General features: G+C 49.2%; 8 protein-coding genes across 8 annotated transcripts; 4 read left to right on the top strand and 4 right to left on the bottom strand.

The window, feature by feature from the left end:
• Positions 1-62: 62 nt before the first annotated feature.
• On the top strand, positions 63-2,244 carry ASPGLDRAFT_137401 (protein kinase IKS1; the record flags this gene model as incomplete). The annotated part of the gene is made up of 2 exons (XM_022541527.1): positions 63-118; positions 183-2,244. The coding sequence occupies 2 exons, from the start codon at positions 63-65 to the stop codon at positions 2,242-2,244; spliced, it is 2,118 nt and encodes a 705-aa protein (XP_022395872.1).
• ASPGLDRAFT_77786 (uncharacterized protein) lies at positions 2,140-4,326 on the bottom strand (the record flags this gene model as incomplete). Its single annotated transcript, XM_022549919.1, has 5 exons — positions 2,140-2,870; positions 2,901-3,211; positions 3,271-3,691; positions 3,794-3,991; positions 4,204-4,326. The coding sequence occupies 5 exons, from the start codon at positions 4,324-4,326 to the stop codon at positions 2,589-2,591; spliced, it is 1,335 nt and encodes a 444-aa protein (XP_022395871.1). The 3' UTR covers positions 2,140-2,588.
• A 1,059-nt stretch (positions 4,327-5,385) lies between these two features.
• On the top strand, positions 5,386-6,748 carry ASPGLDRAFT_1065842 (uncharacterized protein). Its single transcript, XM_022539512.1, has 2 exons — positions 5,386-5,509; positions 5,561-6,748. The coding sequence occupies exon 2, from the start codon at positions 5,754-5,756 to the stop codon at positions 6,654-6,656; it is 903 nt and encodes a 300-aa protein (XP_022395870.1). The 5' UTR covers positions 5,386-5,509; positions 5,561-5,753; the 3' UTR covers positions 6,657-6,748.
• A 1,501-nt stretch (positions 6,749-8,249) lies between these two features.
• Positions 8,250-8,528, top strand: ASPGLDRAFT_88298 (ankyrin repeat domain-containing protein; the record flags this gene model as incomplete). The annotated part of the gene is made up of 1 exon (XM_022550442.1): positions 8,250-8,528. A coding segment is annotated over one exon (279 nt), but the record flags the coding sequence as incomplete, so codon positions are not given.
• Positions 8,529-10,277: 1,749 nt separating this feature from the next.
• Positions 10,278-12,298, bottom strand: ASPGLDRAFT_77785 (uncharacterized protein; the record flags this gene model as incomplete). The annotated part of the gene is made up of 4 exons (XM_022549918.1): positions 10,278-11,111; positions 11,169-11,690; positions 11,760-11,907; positions 12,172-12,298. 4 exons carry the CDS (start codon positions 12,296-12,298, stop codon positions 10,322-10,324), a joined length of 1,587 nt encoding a protein of 528 aa, XP_022395868.1. The 3' UTR covers positions 10,278-10,321.
• A 764-nt stretch (positions 12,299-13,062) lies between these two features.
• Positions 13,063-14,349, bottom strand: ASPGLDRAFT_137487 (4-hydroxyphenylpyruvate dioxygenase family protein; the record flags this gene model as incomplete). Its single annotated transcript, XM_022541533.1, has 2 exons — positions 13,063-13,447; positions 13,514-14,349. The coding sequence occupies 2 exons, from the start codon at positions 14,347-14,349 to the stop codon at positions 13,063-13,065; spliced, it is 1,221 nt and encodes a 406-aa protein (XP_022395867.1).
• An 804-nt stretch (positions 14,350-15,153) lies between these two features.
• ASPGLDRAFT_181370 (uncharacterized protein) lies at positions 15,154-16,745 on the top strand (the record flags this gene model as incomplete). The annotated part of the gene is made up of 3 exons (XM_022542994.1): positions 15,154-15,458; positions 15,509-16,332; positions 16,416-16,745. The coding sequence occupies exons 1-3, from the start codon at positions 15,206-15,208 to the stop codon at positions 16,743-16,745; spliced, it is 1,407 nt and encodes a 468-aa protein (XP_022395866.1). The 5' UTR covers positions 15,154-15,205.
• Positions 16,746-17,121: 376 nt separating this feature from the next.
• On the bottom strand, positions 17,122-17,938 carry ASPGLDRAFT_137411 (DOPA 4,5-dioxygenase family protein; the record flags this gene model as incomplete). Its single annotated transcript, XM_022541529.1, has 4 exons — positions 17,122-17,462; positions 17,529-17,586; positions 17,660-17,807; positions 17,874-17,938. Coding segments are annotated over 4 exons (612 nt in total), but the record flags the coding sequence as incomplete, so codon positions are not given.
• Positions 17,939-18,503: the final 565 nt, after the last annotated feature.

Raw genomic sequence — 18,503 nt, 5'->3', positions numbered from 1 at the left:
AATCCTATAATAATTGCCTGTGCGGCACAATGTGTCTGAGAGATGCGCATACTTAGCCAATAATGGCGGAAGACGGCATGTCTATCGTTCCTTACGGGTCCAATCTTGACGTTGTGCTGTATGTCCTTCCACCTACAAACAGGCTTGTTTTCGTCTGATCTCTAACAATAGCTTCTCAACAGCCGTCACAATGATTCCGTCGTATGTCTCGACCGCGATTCCCAGGAGCTGGTTCTCCGAAACGCAGCCCACGGTAATGGCGGCCTGGAGCTAGCCGACCCCGACTGTCCCTACTGTCACCGACCCATGCGAGAAGACCAGCCAGGCCAGAACAATCACCGTGCAAGCCCAGGTGGCCAGCCGGAATTCGTCAATCCGGATTACTTCCGCATGCTCCATAACAGTCTACCCAATTCCGTCAATTCCTCGGGTTCCTCCCCACCCCGTCGACGTCTCCACCAGCCGGCGCTTCCAGGCGTACCGACCGATCCGAATTACTCGGGAAGGGCATCACAGTCGCAGGGGATCTCGTCGGGTGCATTTACGCAGGGTTATTTTAAGAAATTCTTCGTTGAGGAGTCCATACTGGGAAGAGGAGGGAAGGGTGTGGTGTTGTTGGTCAAACATATGCTGGATGGTGTGTCGCTGGGATACTATGCGTGCAAACGGGTGCCCGTGGGAGATGACCACGAATGGCTTGAGAAGGTGCTGGGTGAGGTGCAGCTGTTGCAGCATCTGTCGCATCAAAACCTTGTATCGTACCGGCATGTTTGGCTTGAGGATGCCAAGATGAGTACGTTTGGGCCCAGTGTACCGTGTGCGTTCATTTTGCAACAGTACTGCGATGGTGGAGACCTGCATAACTACATCTGCGGTTCTGTGCAGACTTCTTCCACTACTCAACAATTGAAGGAACATATTAGGAGGAAAAGCAAGGGTGAACATGATGACTCGGCAGGTCTTGTAGGGCCTCGAAAACTCCAATTCGATGAAATCTATTCCTTCTTTAAAGATATCACATCTGGAATCCGCTTCCTTCATGTGAACGGCTACATTCATCGTGACCTGAAGCCAAATAATTGTCTGCTCACTCAGACGACCGACGGCTTACGGGTTCTGGTGAGCGATTTCGGCGAGGTGCAATCCCAGGATGCAATGCGCAGGTCGACTGGGACGACAGGAACCATTTCGTATTGTGCTCCTGAGGTTCTGCGACGCGAGTATCCGGATGGCCCGTTTGGGAACTTTACGTTCAAATCCGACATCTTTTCTCTGGGCATGATCCTTTACTTCTTGTGCTTTGCGGAATTACCCTATACCAACGCGGATATCATCAACGAGGAACTGGAAGATCTCGACCAACTTCGCGAGGAGATTAGCGGATGGACTGGGTTCGGCAGCGCGCAGAGAGTGAGACCTGATCTACCGGACAGACTTTATACCTTCCTCGAGCGTTTGCTGTCTGTGGATCCCAACCGAAGGCCTACTGCGGATGAGGTTTTGAGTGGCATTCAAGCCGGCGATAACTTTCGGTATAGAAGAGGCACCCCAGCAGGTCCGGATACTAATTCGAATTCTCGAGTCCGACCTGTCGACAGTTCGAGCGACATCCCATATCCGCGCTCACCTCGCTCCCATAAGAAAACTCTCTCTCGGAGCAATCCACTCACACTGCGTCCGAGTACCCCTTATGACCCTCATGATTTCGATTCTAGCCCGGTGCCTATGGCTGAGAACGTCAGGCCTGAAAGAAGGATCGAACTCAGTCCTGAACGAAACTTGATCGTCCGCCCAAGATACCGAAGTCCTACAGCATCCGGATCACCTACCCGGAAAAGACATGACTCCCATCACCAAGAAGCACCAGCGAACGTGAAACCAGTCTCAAGCATGGAGCCAGTCCCCCAAACACCACAACTCCTCCCTCCTCCTAACCGGTCTGTTCTCTTTTCGCTTGTCGAGCGCCTCGGCCTCCGGTTTGACTGGAAGCTCCCATTACCGTTCCTTCAGCTATCTTTCTTTCTATTGAAGCTGGTATCGGCCTTTCAACCTTGCATGCCCCTAGCCGTCAATCCCTGGGTATTCTACCCGTTGCTTGTCCTGGCTGCCGTGGGTCTACGGTCGCGGAGTATGATGCTTCAGATGATTATCCTTGGTGTCCACCTTCTCATTGTCGGTCTTAGTACACGGACGAGGGTGCTGTGCGTGTGGCATCATCCGGGTGAGGGGATCTTCGGTGATTGATCTACCCTTCTATTCCTTCTCTTCTGCTTTTGTACAGGGAGACTTGTTGTATATGACATACGCAGCTGTAGAAAGCACGGGAAGGTTGTATTTTATGCGCAAATTGTTTCTTCGAGGTTATGGTTATCGGCGTTTCATCATGTTTTTGCATCCGCTTATGCGCAACGAGTATGAATATACGGGAAATGATGTACATTTATCCAATTCAATGATTTATTTTACCATTCAGCCCATATGTTAGGTGAAAGTTGTGTATCTATACAAAGGAACCTTGAGTTCGCCCGGCGAACTGCCACTGTAGTCACCAGGAGCAACCCCAAAAGACCGTTCTCTTACTCCCAAGATCAGCCATGAAGACCACACGTTCGTTGACGCATAAAATATTTCCCCTGCTTGTCCTTTTCCGCAATGAACTCATGCAGCCCACACCCAGCCGGGACCATTGGCAGCACAGGGACCTTTCTCTCAGTACTAACCTCCAGCAAAGCGGGACCGTCTGTGTTAATAAGCCATTCCAGGGAATCAACCATTTCTTCTGGCTTACTGACTCGACAATGGTGTACACGCATTGCTTTTGCCAATTCTATAAAGTCTGGGTTCTGTTGGTGGGTGTGTGCATATCGATCCTTGTAGAAAAGATTCTACCATTATGTAACCATTCCCTGTTCCTCATTATTCAAGAAAATGACCTTTACACTGATATTGAACTGTGCAGCTGTGGATAGCTCCGTCAGGGTCATTGTGAAAGATGTATCACCATCAATATAAATAACTAGGGCCTCTGGTTGAGCGACTTTGGCCCCAATCGCGGCAGGAAGTCCAAACCCCATGGTGCCTAATCCACCTGAAGTTATCATTGTGCATGGATACTGCCACTGGAAGTGTTGTGCTGTCCACATTTGATGCTGGCCAACTCCTGTGGTGATCACTGTTTTGTGTTTGCGATTGGCTGTTAGGTTGCTGAACTCTTGAATCAGGTATTGGGGTTGGATCAAGTGCGGTCATTCTTCCTCTGGAGATCTATACGGGTTGAGTGGCCAGCGCGTCTTCCGTCCTTTGATTTTGTCCATTTGTGCCGATCTGCCATTGTGATGTTCTTCATAAGGGGCAAGATCTGGGCAAGATTGTCAGAGACACCCCCAACCACGGCCTCTGTCACTTGGACAACCTTAATGGTATTCTTTGGTGAAATTTCAAAATGAACAATACCACCATGGCCTTCCGCTGCCGCTTTCTTCGCAGTGGGGGCGAATTTCTGGATATTCAGGGTCACTCTGTCATCGAACCGCGCACCAAGGGCGAGAATGAGGTCGGCTTCTTGCATTGACGTGTTGGAGTAAGCTGACCCGTGCATCCCTAGCATGTGCAGAGACTTTTCATCAAGCTCGTCAAAAGCACTAAGGCCCTGCAGGGTAGTGGTGTCTGGAATGGAGGCTTTGTCGGCGAGCTCTTTGAGTGATTAAGGGCCATTCTTGGAGTTGATCAATTCAACCACGCGAGCAATAGACTTCGTAGGTACCGCTCAATCCAATTCTGACAAAAGGCAAACTGGATACCGCCGAAGCCGTGGGAATCGCCCTCCTAAGCACCCCAGCCGTAACATAGGCAAACCCACAAGAACAGGCTCCGGCCTCCCACTCGTTGCAATCAGAAACGCCTCCTCAATCCTTCTTGACAACTCAGAAACATGCCTAATCATAACATTCCACTTCGTACAAGCCCTTGAAATACTAAGAATATCAGCCTCCTGGAGCCCATCACTCCCAATAGATCAGACATATCCAATACAACTATATCGTCTCCACGCCGTAACATCAATGCTATACAAGTGGAGGGGCAGTCGGGGCCAGCCTGGGCGCAGAGTTGAAGTAGTTTGAGAGCCTCAGGCCTCAATATGCCCCGCTCCTGATTGACAGCATATGCTAGGTAGAGCAATATCCATGCTTTACCCATCCGTACAGCTAGATAGCTACCAAATACGACTACAGCGATATCACTAGCATTTTCCTTTTGGCCATAACCTGACTTACAGATAACGATGGATAAAGCCGCGAAGGATTCGGCCACGGTGCGGGGCTCCATTGATTTGACTCACACGTACGGCGCCAGTGATGCAGCGGTGTGACACCTGCTAAAAAAAAAAATAAGTCGGCCAAAACTGGGGTAGTGCACCGCCTGCGATGTGCTATCTTACTCAACGGCTCATAGCAAGTCTGGCGGTAGAAAACCTTTGACGAGGTTGGCACAGTACATAGTACAGTAGCATGTCTAGGCTGACGGTTGTGCAAGACCAACCACAAGTCGACGATAATGAGTATTTTCCCTCCCAAATGCTACTTTCCTTTTAAACAGGAGCTAATGGTACAGGGCTATCGTGGTCCATGGTTTGTGTGGCGACGGGAAGAACACCTGGGAATCTTCAAACCAGAGATCATGGGGGTATGTCGACTGGCATAAGATTCTCTGTCAACGAGTCTCAGTATATGAGTACGCTTCTCTCGATCAACACTCCAATGTTTCAATCCGACAAGGAATTCGCAAAGAAGCCCTGCGACTTCTCGAAGCCATTCTCCAGAACCCCTGAGGAGACAATTGTAAGATCGTCTTCGTTGGTCATGATATTGGAGGCATCGTGATCAAAGAGGTTAGTCCAATCCAATGCAGAATATTCAAAACCGACACTTACTGACTGTACCAAGGCACTTCTTCTGGCAGCCTTCGGTGATCCTCGCTTTCGACCCATCTACCGATGTACACGAGTTATGGTGCGTCTCGAACCGCGTTATTCCACCGCAGCTCCGGATCTAACGTTAATACATACTGGAATAGATCTTTCTAGGGTGCCCTCACAACTTGAATTCCTCACCGAGTCTGGACGACTCGCTTTTCCGACTATGTCAATCGAGTCAGAATGAAAGTCTGCGGTCGATTACTCAGGCCAAGGGCCTCTCGCGCAGTATACAAGCAATAAATCAAGACTTCATGCAAACAGGACTTATGCTGTCTGCCACTATATGTAATATGTTTTCCGTAAACGAGGAAGCTATTACAAGAGTTGGTTCCTCTTTTTTCTAATTTTTCTTTTTATCTCTCAACGTGGATATCCTCCTGATGATTCAACAGGTGTTTGATCCCGGGGATACTAGCATGGTCTTTCCATCTAGTATAAATCGATACCAAGAAGGCGTCAAAGTATCTCACAGTGACCTGACACGACAAATCTCAGATGAGCTGAAGAGTCGAATGCGGGACCTGGACGACGATGGTAGGTGCAGGGGCTTCTTCATATTATTTATGTCTTTCTGACAGCCACTAGACGAGTTACTGCCTCAAATATCCAACCTGATCCGCAAAGCTACACCAAAGGCTTTTCCCACGACATCCTTCATCAATAATGCTATGACTGAGAGAGAGACCTCAGACTGCTAAATAATGAAGAGTTTCAAACGTGGATCTCGACGGAAAGAACTTCTTTTCTTGCAGTCAAAAGCCTATCTGCTCCACTCCAGATGGGGATCGCAATATGGAATCATTTTACAAATTACCCAGCCGTCAGGGACGAGGCTAGAGGTTTTGTGCAATACTTTGAGTTTTCCAAGTGGGACTACAGATTCCAGAGTGTGGGATCGATGATGTCCAATCTGCTTGCCGAAATTGGCTACGACGTTAGCAAACGGATCAAAGAGTATGGCGACACAGACAACATCGAAGAAAGCCAGGAGGTCTGGCACTTAGAAGATCAGTTCTTGCTTCTGCAACAGATGCTTCTGAGTCCTAGATGCCCGTCTATTGTCTGGGTCCTCATCAACTTAGGAGACTATGTTTCACATCACCAGTGGCTGCTGGACAAATTACAATCGTTGTCCACTATGCAGGAAACTAGGTTCAAAGCGATCTTCCTCAATAGCAGTGACATTACTCTTCCACCATTCAATCCGGAACATTCTCACTTCATCGACATCAATCTTGTTCAAGACCCCAAAATACATCCGGAGAATTCAGAAGCGAGCTCGAGCGAAGTTCCGGATGCTCAAAACCAAACAGTCCCATTGAATAAACAAGCTCTTGAGGTCGTGATGGAACATCCGCAGCTTTTCAGTTTGATGTCACACATAAATGGACTTTTTAATGACTCCAGCGTGGATCCTGAGCTGCGTCAGATGCTGGTTTCCTGGCTTCCAACAGTCTCCAAAAATCCTGATATGCTCGATAGAACACTTGCAGACATTCTGCCTTTGTCAACTGAAACCCTCTTTCCGCGCGTGCTGAAGTCAGCGATTGACAACTCTCCCGGGCTGGCACTTCGAGTGCTCAAGCTGATCACCCTTTCATTCCGCCCATCCACCATCCACGAGCTGACAGACCTGGCAGAGTCATTCAACGAGGGGAAAGTATGCCAGTCACCAGATTAAATTGACCCGGACAAGATAATTCCACTGCTTCCCGGGCTCCTAAAGTTCCAGGGAAATGAGATTCATTTTTGTCATCGGGATCTGCGAGCTTTCTTTCTCTCCGATCACGAGATCGGGTTCCATTTCAATGACACGCAACTGTCCAAATCGCACGGCAAAATCGCATATCTTTGTCTCGAATACATGATCTCACCGCATGGCCGAAGAATCCTCGAGCAGACCAACAATTCCTTTGCGAGTGATGCGCCTCGTCCTCACTCCCATCTTGACTTCTGTTCCTACGCTGTTCGACACTGGCCCAGGCATGCCGAAGTTGCCGGAGAGCATTTTGATGTTGATGGTGCGCCATTGAAAGCATTTTTATCGGACAGTGCACTACTCCATATGTGGGCTCATTGTTACTGGAAGCAATCAAACACTTATAATAAAATCCAATTCAAGCCCCGAGGGCCCTTGGCAATATTTGCTGAGCACGGATCAAGGAGGATACTTGATTTTGTACTTTCGAATAGAGAGTGTCAGCAGTGGATTGAGGCGTCCTCCGATGCGTTGGCTACCTTTGCTCACAACGAGACACTTCACTGTATCGAATCGGTTGCAGAGAGCCTATCTCTAAACGCTGAAACCATCGAGAAAGCTATGCTGGCCTCCGTACACACTGGAAAAGAGAAAGACTTTATGTACCTCTGGACAAAGCGGCTGGAAACGCCACCCGAGTTTGATGATGTCTCAAACATCCTGTATCACGCTGCATGGCTTCGCCGAGACGGTTTCGCGCGGCAGATCTTAGAATCAACCACAGGGACATCCGATAAGACATTCAACAAGACTACATTGCTCGAGTTTTGTGGTAAAGGTGGAAGCCGGCAGACCGCTATCAAGATTTTGGAGGGTTTGGGGGCGAGGTTTGATTACAATGATCTTCTCCCGGCTATGCTCCAGGCCGTCAGATACGGACACTCTGATCTCCTTGTGTTCCTTATGGAAAGATATCTGTCTTTCATCAGACCGCAAAGACAAGGCGGCGACGGGAACATTGAGAATTCAGATGAACAAGACGAGATGATTGAGAAATTGTTCGAGCGGGCAATTCACACTGGCCAACAAAAGCCTCTCATCTCGTTGCTAGGCGTGATGCAACAGCACAGTATTGAATATTCCAAGGCGGAACCTTCCATTTGCCTTGCAATTAAAAAGGGTAGGACTGGATGCTTCAACCCTCTACTTAACGCGTTCGTTGGGTTGGAGCCTGACACTCAGAAAAGTTGCGTTGACCTTCAAGATATCATGAAAATAGCCATGCAAAATGGGAATGCTTCTACTCTGCGGGAACTACTTCAGAGAGGTATTATGCTTGACGAGGACGAGTACGAACCCGCCATTTGCCGTGCTGTGGAAGAAGGCCTTCCAGATCTCATGCAACTTTTGGTTGATGAAGGGCATCGGACCCTAGATCATGACCTATACGTCAACGTAATCACAAGAGGTCTCGCAGAGGCTGTGTGTGACAACAACCCGGTCATAGTGAGGATCCTCGTTGGGGGTAAGCCCGACCTGAATAGGCGGGGTGTGGGTTCACTCCTAAGCAGCCTAACCCCACTATACCACGCTTCCTATCGGGGATATGTGGAAATCGTGGCGATTCTTATTGAAGCGGGTGCCGATTGTAGGGCGAAAGATGAAGAGGGCCTATCTTCAATGGAGCCAATTCACGCAGGATTTGACAATGTCGATGTGCTTCGATTGTTTCTAACGAAAGATTCCAAGGCCGACATCAACGCCCCAACCGCAGATGGGTCAACTCCCCTGATTCTAGCCGCGAGACACGGCTACGAGTCATGTATCGACGCCCTGTTGCAACATGGAGCCGATGTATGGCGTAAGACAAAATATGGAAACACAGCTATCGCCATAGCAATTGCAAACGGCTATCACAACATAGCTACTAAGCTTCTAGAAAGAGCTTTGGAATCTTTGCCTCCCTCGACGGTTGTAAACAGCCAACTACTCCTCCATGAATGCGTCTGCGCCAACAATATCGAACTGCTTAAGCAGCTCCTGCGGTATAACGTTTCCCTAGATGCAGTGGACAATGACGGGAGAACAGCTCTCAATCGTATTGATTTTGGAACCGACACCGAAGTCCTCCGGCTTCTTGTCTATCGCGGTATGTGTGTGAACACCAAGGATAAGCACAGTCTCACGCCTCTGGCAAAAGTTGTTGGCTTCGATGATTTACCGAAAGCCGAGTTCCTCATCTCGTGCGGAGCCGATACAAATGATTGGATCGGTGCACCTGGGACACTAATACATCTCGCATGTGCTGAAAGCTCACTGGATATGATCCGGCTGTTGGTGGACAACAATGCCAATCTAAACGCCACTGATGAAAGTATGAATGGAACTGTTTTCCAATCAGCTTGTCAGAGATACGAGAGCAATGGCAGCAAATCGGAAGTTCTCAACTATCTGTTATCCACAGGTAGGATCGACCTCCAGCAGAGTAGCGCGTGGTGGGGTAGTAATATCAACACCGCTTGCTTGATGGCCGATCATGAAATCGTTCAGAGACTGGTTGATGGTGGAGCGAACGTCGAGGCATCGGATAAGATTGGCCGTAGACCAATTCACTTCGCGCTCTATAAATCATTGGATTTCGTCCGGTGTCTGCAGGAAAAGGGAGCTAGTCTTGACGCCACGGATAAGATTGGTAGAAATGCCCTGCATTTTGCCGTCCTCAGTGGCCGCCTAGATGTTGTGCAGCATGTTCTTTCTCACAAACGCGATATGATCAATATGCCAGACCGTGATGGCTGGACACCGCTATTTTGGGCTCTTCGAAACGCTGCACATTGGACCACTGGGCGACGCCAACAGGGAGAGATAGTCCGCCATCTCATAGCCGAGGGGGCACGGATTCTGGTCCGCGACAATGATCGAAAATGGTCGCCCCTACAGGTGGCCCAGTACCATGGACACAAGGAGGATATCCTCAGTCAGGTCAGGCCAACCGAGGAGCAAATCAATGCTATCGAAGATGGAGGAGAAAAGAGTGTGTGGGAATTGACAGTGGCACGTCAACCCAAGCCAGCCGGCAAATATGATAGGGCATATTGCGATGTCTGTCTCGTTGTAAGTTGCACCACCTTCCTTCAGTACTCACCACAGGTGGTATTCACTAACGCATATATCTTTCATTTTAGGATAGCATGGGAACTTATTACATATGCGACGAATGCGAAGGATTTCTTTTGTGTTTTAAATGTTTTCAATCCAAAAATATGGTACATCCACATGAGTTTTCTAACTACACGGATGATGCGGATAGGCAAATCAATATCGATGAAGAGGCCGAGGATCCAGATGATGTCAAGTCTCAATCGAGTGTTGAGAGTGCGTCTGTTGCCAGTCAATCTGATGCCGACGCCGACGCCGACGGCGCCGAGTCCGATCGCTGCAGTGATGGGAGTGATTAAAATGTCAACTGGACTTCTTTTGGCCTCTGGAATTGTACCTTACCTATGCGTTGAATCAGATTGATGATGGATTTCTAATTCGAATGCAGGTGTGAACTTTTAACTAAAACATAAAAAACCCTGACCAAACTATCAACAGTCCCAACTTGAACGCGATTGTGTTCGACCAACTCCCCATAGGATGCGTAACTATTGCGATTTCTTCTTCCCTATATTCCCCACCTTCCTGAGCCCCAGGGCCCCAATTATCAAACTGAGAATGTTCATCGCGAAAAGAAGCCAAAAGGCTGCCCGGTATCCAACCATCAACCCCTCCGGCCTGTTTCTCTCCTCCGGACTCGCCTTATTATCACTGACAACATTGGCGATCAGCTCCACAAAAGTAAGCCCAAAGCTCTTCCCGATCTGCGAGACTGTGTTGAATACACCGGCTGCTAGACCGTGCGTTTCAGGAGGAAACACCCCTGCGATCAGGATGTTGGAGACAGTGAACAAGGAGTCCGCGGCGATAGAGTTGAGACTGATAGCCACGAACGCACATCGCCAATAGGTCCAGTTCGAGTCCACGAGAGCCATTATCAGCGGGGAGATGCAGGAGATAATAGTGGTGATGTTCATGATGCCATCCGCGCGGACGCGATGGAGGATCAAACCGGTAACGAGGGCGCTTAAGAGACCGGTAACTGGGGTGGGGATAAAGCGAATAGCTGTTTGGATTACAGAAAGCTCCTGGACATTCTGGAAAAAGAAATTGATGATTTGCTCGAATCCATTGAAGGCACCCCAGATAATGAAGACATTAGCACAAATAGAACTAAAGGCGACATTCTTCCATAGAGAGTTACGGATTAGAGTCGGCTTGTCTCGCCGCTCCTGGAACTCTTGCCAGAGGACAAAGCAGACCAGCAGTACCCCGGAGACAACAAAATATGCTATGGTGGATGCCTGGCGGATGCTGTTCACGTCTCCAGAAATGATCCTATATCCTGTCAGCAAGATCGTCCCAAGATTTGGTCACTAAGAAGACTCTACATACGCTAGCGCCAATGACAGAAGCGCCAAAGCTGTGCTTATGATAATCGCACCTAACCAGTCAATGCCAAAAATGAGAGAGTGCCATTTGACTCCGCCTTTCTTTGTGTGCGGTAACTGCCACCAAGACAACAAGAAAGCCGCTGTATTGGCAATCGCTGCAGTATGAAAGCCCCAGCGCCAGCCGATAGTGTCAGTAAGAACACCCCCAACTAGAATCCCGACACCAAATCCAATAGGCTGTCCACCACCCATGAAAGAGAAGGCGAGGTTGCGGAGCTTTCCTGGCGAAAAGTTCTCGGAGATGATACTCGTGGCGGATGGCAAGCACATGGCGGTAGCTAAACCAGAAATGACACGGAAAACAATCAATTGAGAACCATTTTCTGCAAGACCACACGCCATGCAGAAAATGCTCTGAAAGAAGCAGCCGAGTAGGAAAATCAACCTGCTACCCACGGCGTCTGACACCGCACCGAAGATGAGCAGCGTACAGCCGGTGGACAAGGCATACATAGAAACAGGCCTGGGTGTTGGTCAGCTTCAAAACCCTGCTTTTGCTAATAGTAGCCTGACAGTATCGGGAACACAATACCATAATTCCATTCCCGGGTCTAGATTCAGGTCTCTGGCTACTTGGGGAACAGAGACCGTAACAAGGCCACCCAGGTAGCAGCTGATGAATGTGATGCAGGAGATGCAGAAAATCACCAACGGAGCGTGCTTGGGCTTCTTTTCCTGCTCTTCACCGTCACTACCAGAGAGACTCTCCGGCTTTTCTCTGACATGTTTCTCGTCGTCACAGGTGATACCGTCAACGACATGGTCTCGTGGGAAGCCATTGGCTGTCTCCAACGATACCCGATCTCGTTGCACCTCAAACGGTAGATGCGAGAGTCGAGTCGAGTCGAGAAATTAAGAGCAGTGGTGGTATGTTTTTGTTCTTGTTTTGAGGGGTTCAGGAAGGTTAATCAGTCCTCAATGATGAATCATTGAGTCAGTGATACTGAGGGACCACTTTGTCCCGTTATTTGGCCCATTGGGGCTATGTCCGCTTTTTCTTTTTCTTTGTTCTATTCGGTTCTGACTCAGATTGGCCGAATCCGGCCTTATATTCCTCTCGGAGCGGTTCATTCTTTGTCTTTATGATCTAGATTGTGATAACGCTATTTATAATCAAGTATTATCATAGGGTTCTCGTGTTATCCTGTCATCGGCCAATAAGAATGAAATCCTGCTGCAGGCCCTTTAGGGTATATCTCTAGCGCTTACCCCTGCCGACAACAGTCAAATTATTCGGTATTTTGTACAGAGTATACCGGCCGGTATCTGTGCTTTATGGTCCAAAATACCATGAGACAAACAGCGATGTGCGTGCATTAAGCATGCAGATGACCAGTCGAACCCGCAACCACCGCTGGGGTATTAGAAGGGCTTTGGAACCGTCGACCTATATTGACGCATCCCCAGACGATGTCGGCGACACGGTTGATCTCCACGCGAGAGGTCGTCCGGCATAATACCCCGGGCGACTGCTGGGTTGTCATTGGCGATCAGATCTGGGATGTCACTTCTTTTTCCCCTCATCACCCCGGTGGCACTGATGGTAAGTCTTATTGGAACTTCCCACCTACTACGACATCATTCTCATATGCTACTTTCATCCTTCTCTAGCAAAGCAGGCGTATTTAACAAGCAGCGAAGAGTCGCAACCGAACTAGAACGCTGTATATTTACGGTGCACGGTACATTGCATGTTGACTTATATTTTTAATAATTCACCGAGAAGGTTCCTCCCAAAAGCGTATTGGAGATAAAGTTACTAGATAGTCTTTAGACCCTACTTCTTGTCCGCTTAGAACCAGATAATGGATACATTTGCTAACGTTGCATCAAGTTTACAAGTTGCCCCGAAGAGCCTGCTCGCGCTCAAACGCCTCAAACAAACTCTTAAAGTTCCCCACCCCAAAACCATCAAAGTTCTCGCGCTGGATAATCTCAAGGAACACAGTCGGCCGGTCTACAACATGCTTCGTAAAGATTTGTAGCAGGTACCCGCCTTCGTCGAAATCGATCAGGATGTTGTACTTTTGCAGCGTGTCGATGTCCTCGGCCACCTTGACGCCTAGTTGTGCCAGCCTCTTCTGCACACCAACATAATAGCTGTCCGGCACCGAGAGGAAGCTGACACCCCTCTTCGAGAGGCTGTCGACGGCGTCGATGATGTTGTTAGTCCGGAAGGCAATGTGCTGGCATCCGGCGCCGTTGTAGTAGTTGATGAATCTGTTTCATGCGGTTAGTTTTTTTGAAGGCAGTGGGAGGTTGGGGTGGAGGCGGGGAAGGGCATACTCTTCAATCTGCGACTTCTTCTTCCCAGCCGCAGGTTCATTCATGGGTATCTTAATCACCTCGTTCGGCGAGGCAATCACCACAGACCGCATGGCCGAGTAATCGGAGCACATATCCTTGTCATCCACACTCCAGTAGCGGTGAAAGTTCAGCGCTTTCTCATAGTACTCGACAGCACCATCGAGGCCATCCCATGGCTGATTCCCAACACAATGGTCGATCTCAACGACATCAACCTTAGGCAAACTCCCCTGGAGGCTGCTGGCACCACCAACCACAGTCTTGAACCCAGGCAAAAAAGCTCCCGTATACTCAGAGCGGTTGATCAGCGTATGGATCGTATCCCCAAAGGTACGAATCGCCGCGCACAAAACCTCCCCGTCCTTCTCACCACCTTCACTCCGCAGAACACGCGGAGCCTGCACTGGCTCAGCCCCATTCTGAACGGCATGTTCCCACACACCCCGGACATCATCCACTTGGAACGCGATATCCTTGACGCCGTCCCCGTGCTTGGTGAGGTGCGCGTGAATCTCCGCGCAGAGCGTGCGGTCCTTGGCCGTCGCGCGCGTATCCCACGTACAGTCGGGGGAGCTGAGCGGCGCCGTGAACATGAACCACGCGGCTCCGTTGCCTATCACATACGAGGTGGTCAGGTAGGACCCTGTTTCTGGGCCGCTGTACGCGAGGACTTCGAAGCCGAAGTGGTTCACGAAGTATGAGACGCTTTGACGCGCGTTGCCGACGTACCACCCGATGTAGTCGAAGCCGATGTAGTTGGGGTTTATGCTGCGGATGACCGCGCGGTTGGGTGGGACTTGTCTGGCATCGCCCATTTTGTGTTGTTTTATGATTGAGATGAGAAAGTAGTGATGAGTTTGCAGAAAGAAGGCTCTTGGAGGTGGAAATAGATTGAGCTTGTAAGTTGGTTGGTCAATGGGGTTCTCGCTCCGCTGCTTTTATAGATAACAGGTATGAGGAGATATCAGGTAACCTTAGAGATGAGTGGCTGGATCAAAGGACGAATTAGGGTATGGTAGTACACCAACATCTGGTAGAACATAAACGCATAGATGGTGTGTTCTACTTCGCCCCCTCCACATATTTGTTGGAAAAAGCAAGACGAATCTTGGAGTTCGGGATCTTGTTCTGGTGGCAAGCTGACTCGCAGAGCATGGGCCCTGAGGCTTTCGTACGCGTGGGCCTGGCATAAGTCAACGCTAGATGTGAATGTTGGGGCTCTGCAGTTAGGGGTGCTATGTCGGAGGCCCCGAAAGTACTGGATACACCAGGACGATCGATAATAAATAAGATCAGACGATAATTCTATATACAAAAGAACACAATACGTCACGAGGAGACTCCGAGAACCAATCCAACACCTCCAGCGGCGGTACAATGACTCTTCTCAAAGATGCCCAAGATTGGTCAGGTAAGATACACTTACTTTGTAGTAGATATTACTCTGTCAGTTGCACAAGGCTAAGCCTATTCTGAGAACAACAGGCCTATTCAGCCCAGGAAGCGCATCGCGAAAGGTGGAATATCCCTGAACCCAACACTAGGAACAACCCTCTGACTTCATGGCAGAAATCCGTAATGCAAGCAATGCACGGCATCCTCGCTCAGCCAGGTTAGCCCTTGAATCCTGATGAGCAAAAGAGAAGATGATCTGGGGCTGACGATATAGGAATGCGATCTCTGGGTCCCGGAGCACCCTCCACCGAGTACTTCCCGTTCTACGCTATGAACTTGGAAGTGGGCTCAACGAATGCCTTCGCGACCGTGGGTAAGGAAGCCCCTGCTTCGACGACAACAATATACGCAGGGAAACACGACAGTTCCTCGGGACTCAGTACCTATGACCTTGCCATCGCGCTGCAATACGGCCAGGGCACTGGTTCGGCACAATTAGTAAAATTTATGAGTGATCATGTCAATATATGTACTTGTCGAGAGGAAACCTCATTACAACAAAAAGCTAACCCCTGGAAGGTGGTCCACAACACCCTCCCTACAGGAACTGGAAATGTATTCTTAGCGTGGGTACCACCTCGGCCTTTGAAATAGTTCCCAAAATGCTTGCAAAACCCGGTGACTACCTATTGGTCGAGCAGCACACATACACAACCGTCTTTGAGACAAGTCTTCCTCTCGGCATCAAATTCGCCCAAGTACGCATAGACAAAGACGGCCTCACGCCCAACGATTTGGACGACATTCTCACAAACTGGGACGAAACCGTCCGTGGAAGCAAAAAGCCCTCTCTTCTTTACACCGTCCCGACAGGCCAGAACCCCTGCGAGATAACCCAGCCACTCCCTCGAAGGCAGGAGATCTACCGCGTCGCTCAAAAGCACAACCTGTTCATTGTGGAAGATGACCCTTATTATTTTATCCAGCCGTGGTTGTACAAGACGGTTAATCAGGCCACTGAGCATCCCACATCAGTGGACGATTACGTCAAGGCACTAGTCCCTAGCTACCTCAGCATCGACGTCGACGGTCGCGTACTGCGTATGGACCCGTTCTCGAAGATCATCGCACCGGGCGCCCGCATGGGCAGGGTGACGGCGAGTGAGCAGGTCATTGAGCGGATGGTGCGCGCGCATGAGGTATCGGTGCAGAATCCCAGTGGGTTCTCGCAGATTGCGGTATTCAAGCTACTGCATGATAGCTGGGGCCATTTGGGGTTTGTGCAGTGGTTGGCACATCTACGAGGGGAGTATATCAAGAGGCGGGATGTGCTTTTTGAGGCTTGTGAGCTCTTCTTGCCGAGGGAGATTTGCGGATGGGTTCCGTCTACGGCAGGATTTTTTGTAAGTTTCATCACGATCTGCTTAAACGGGGCTTTTCTAATCAGATTCGGCTTTAGGCGTGAATATCCGTTGACTGGACGAAGCATAATAAGGCTGGGCTAATATCTTCGCTGCAGATCGAAAAGGAGATACATAGTGCAGCAATTGATGCTGGCACGCTTGTTGTTCCTGGGAGCTGGTTCCTTCCTGATGAGGGACGGAGTGGGATGGATGAGGTGTTCTTTCGGATAACCTATGCTGCTGCTTCTACGGATGATATAAGGGAGGCAATTAAGAGGTTTGGGGCTGCTCTACGGAGGGTGTTTTATTTGCAGAGCCAGGGTAAGCTCGGGCAGACTGATTCGGGTCATCAGTTACAGAAGCTCTCAGGAAAAATAAGTCCCCGTAGCGCCATAAGGTCTGTTAGCAATTAGGCTGCATTATTCCCATATAGCAATTGATGAGGGAGTTATGTGTTTAGTAAATATTACTTGTTAAAAGCTTGCGGTCCCGAGTTTTCTTCATATTGCCTGCCATGGCCGTTTCTCATGTTTTGTCCTGCTTTGAGGAATAGTCCAATGCCCACGTCTAAAGTATCCTAGACCTAGAAGAAGATCTTGATGAAAACTACAAACTCCACTATTATCATCTCAGGATAGAATTTCACTTTGCAAAGACCTTCACTCGGAAACATCTCGTACTTGTAGTCAACTTGGCATCAACTCAGTGAAAGAGACGCCCTGCAAATATGTCCCAAACTCCCCAATTTCCCAACATCCCACGACGCTGATCAAACTCAGATCGACGAAATCAGGTTACGCGAGCCTCTTTCTTGACATGCCCGTCCGCCGTCGCCAGAACCTTGGTGATACTTCCCCTCTTCCGATCCAACGTCTCACACTCAGGCCGAAGCCGGAATCTCTGCATATCAAGCGGCACCGGAGGTCCCAACCACGTCGTCATTAGCAGATGATCGCGCAGCTCGTCGTCCGTATTCGGGTGCACCAGGGCACTCAGCGGCCCGCGGTGCACGACCAGCCAGCTCACAAAGGCCCCGAATTGGTGCGGAGTGAAAAGCGCCACTTCGAACATCCCGGGGGCATGGGGACCGTTGGGTGCTGTGTGGATGGGGTAGACTCGGAGTTCGGGGACTATTTAAATTGTGAGCTTTGTATGATCTCTCGTACTCCTGGAATAATGGGGTGTATGATGTGTACATTCTAGGCGGATGCGCGTCCAGAGGTCCCTGGCGTACCGGGTTTGGTAGTCGTCATCCTAATTTTCTAGTTAAGATTATCTTCCCTTGGGGGGCTATTGAGCTAAACTTGGATGGATGGAGTTCAATTACTGTGTTGAAGTAGACATGGACATCGAAACCAGGCAACTGCGTATCCTGTCTTCCGCCATTGGATATGGGTGGCGTGAAGTTCTCATAGGCATCGCTGAGGATTCCCCTCTCGGGGTTGTCGAAACTTTTCCCATCGATTGACTTGGTTCTTTATTTGTTTTCGTGTCAGTGGTACTATTTTGTTTGAAAGATGCGTGGATCAATGGAAGTATACTCCGGCAGAGGCGCGTGGTGTTCCCAGCCCTTGAGAGGCGAGTCGAACGTGTACTGCGCCGGGTCGAGATTGTAGGGAGAGAGGCACTGCACATTGTTCGCTCAGATGATTTCATTACGTGGAACAGGTATATTCACAAGTCTGAGATCAAAAATGTAAAGTAGGAATTGTAGTAGCTATATGATGTGGCTTTTGAGGCTAATGTGGCATGCCTGTGTATATGTTAACTACTATCAGCATGTTCATTGATCTCTCAAAATTCGATTAAATATTTTCACAATCTCTAGGCAATTTGAAATACATTCAAAATTACACATGTAATATATTTGTTTTTATAGATACATAGCTCGATGGGATCTCCGTTTTCAATGCAGAGTACTAGTGCTTACTCTGTACCATGCTATGTGATGTAGATCGGGTACGAGATCGAGATCTTTCTGCTGTCTGTGCCCCGTGCTTGATACGCCATACTGCAGATATGAAGGAGGCAATTTCAGGATCACAAGTGCATTGCAGTATACCTGCCAACTTGCATCGGGATACGTCTTCTACTCACCGTCTCGTTTTGTTCTTTTCTTTTCCCGGCCCAGTGCCATCCATACGCATTGCATGAAGGCTGAGCACTACTCG

The sequence above is a fragment of the Aspergillus glaucus genome (genome assembly GCF_001890805.1).
Source record: "Aspergillus glaucus CBS 516.65 unplaced genomic scaffold ASPGLscaffold_34, whole genome shotgun sequence".
Taxonomy (NCBI): Eukaryota; Fungi; Ascomycota; class Eurotiomycetes; order Eurotiales; family Aspergillaceae; genus Aspergillus; species Aspergillus glaucus.
This window is presented reverse-complemented; position numbering and strand designations above follow the sequence as displayed.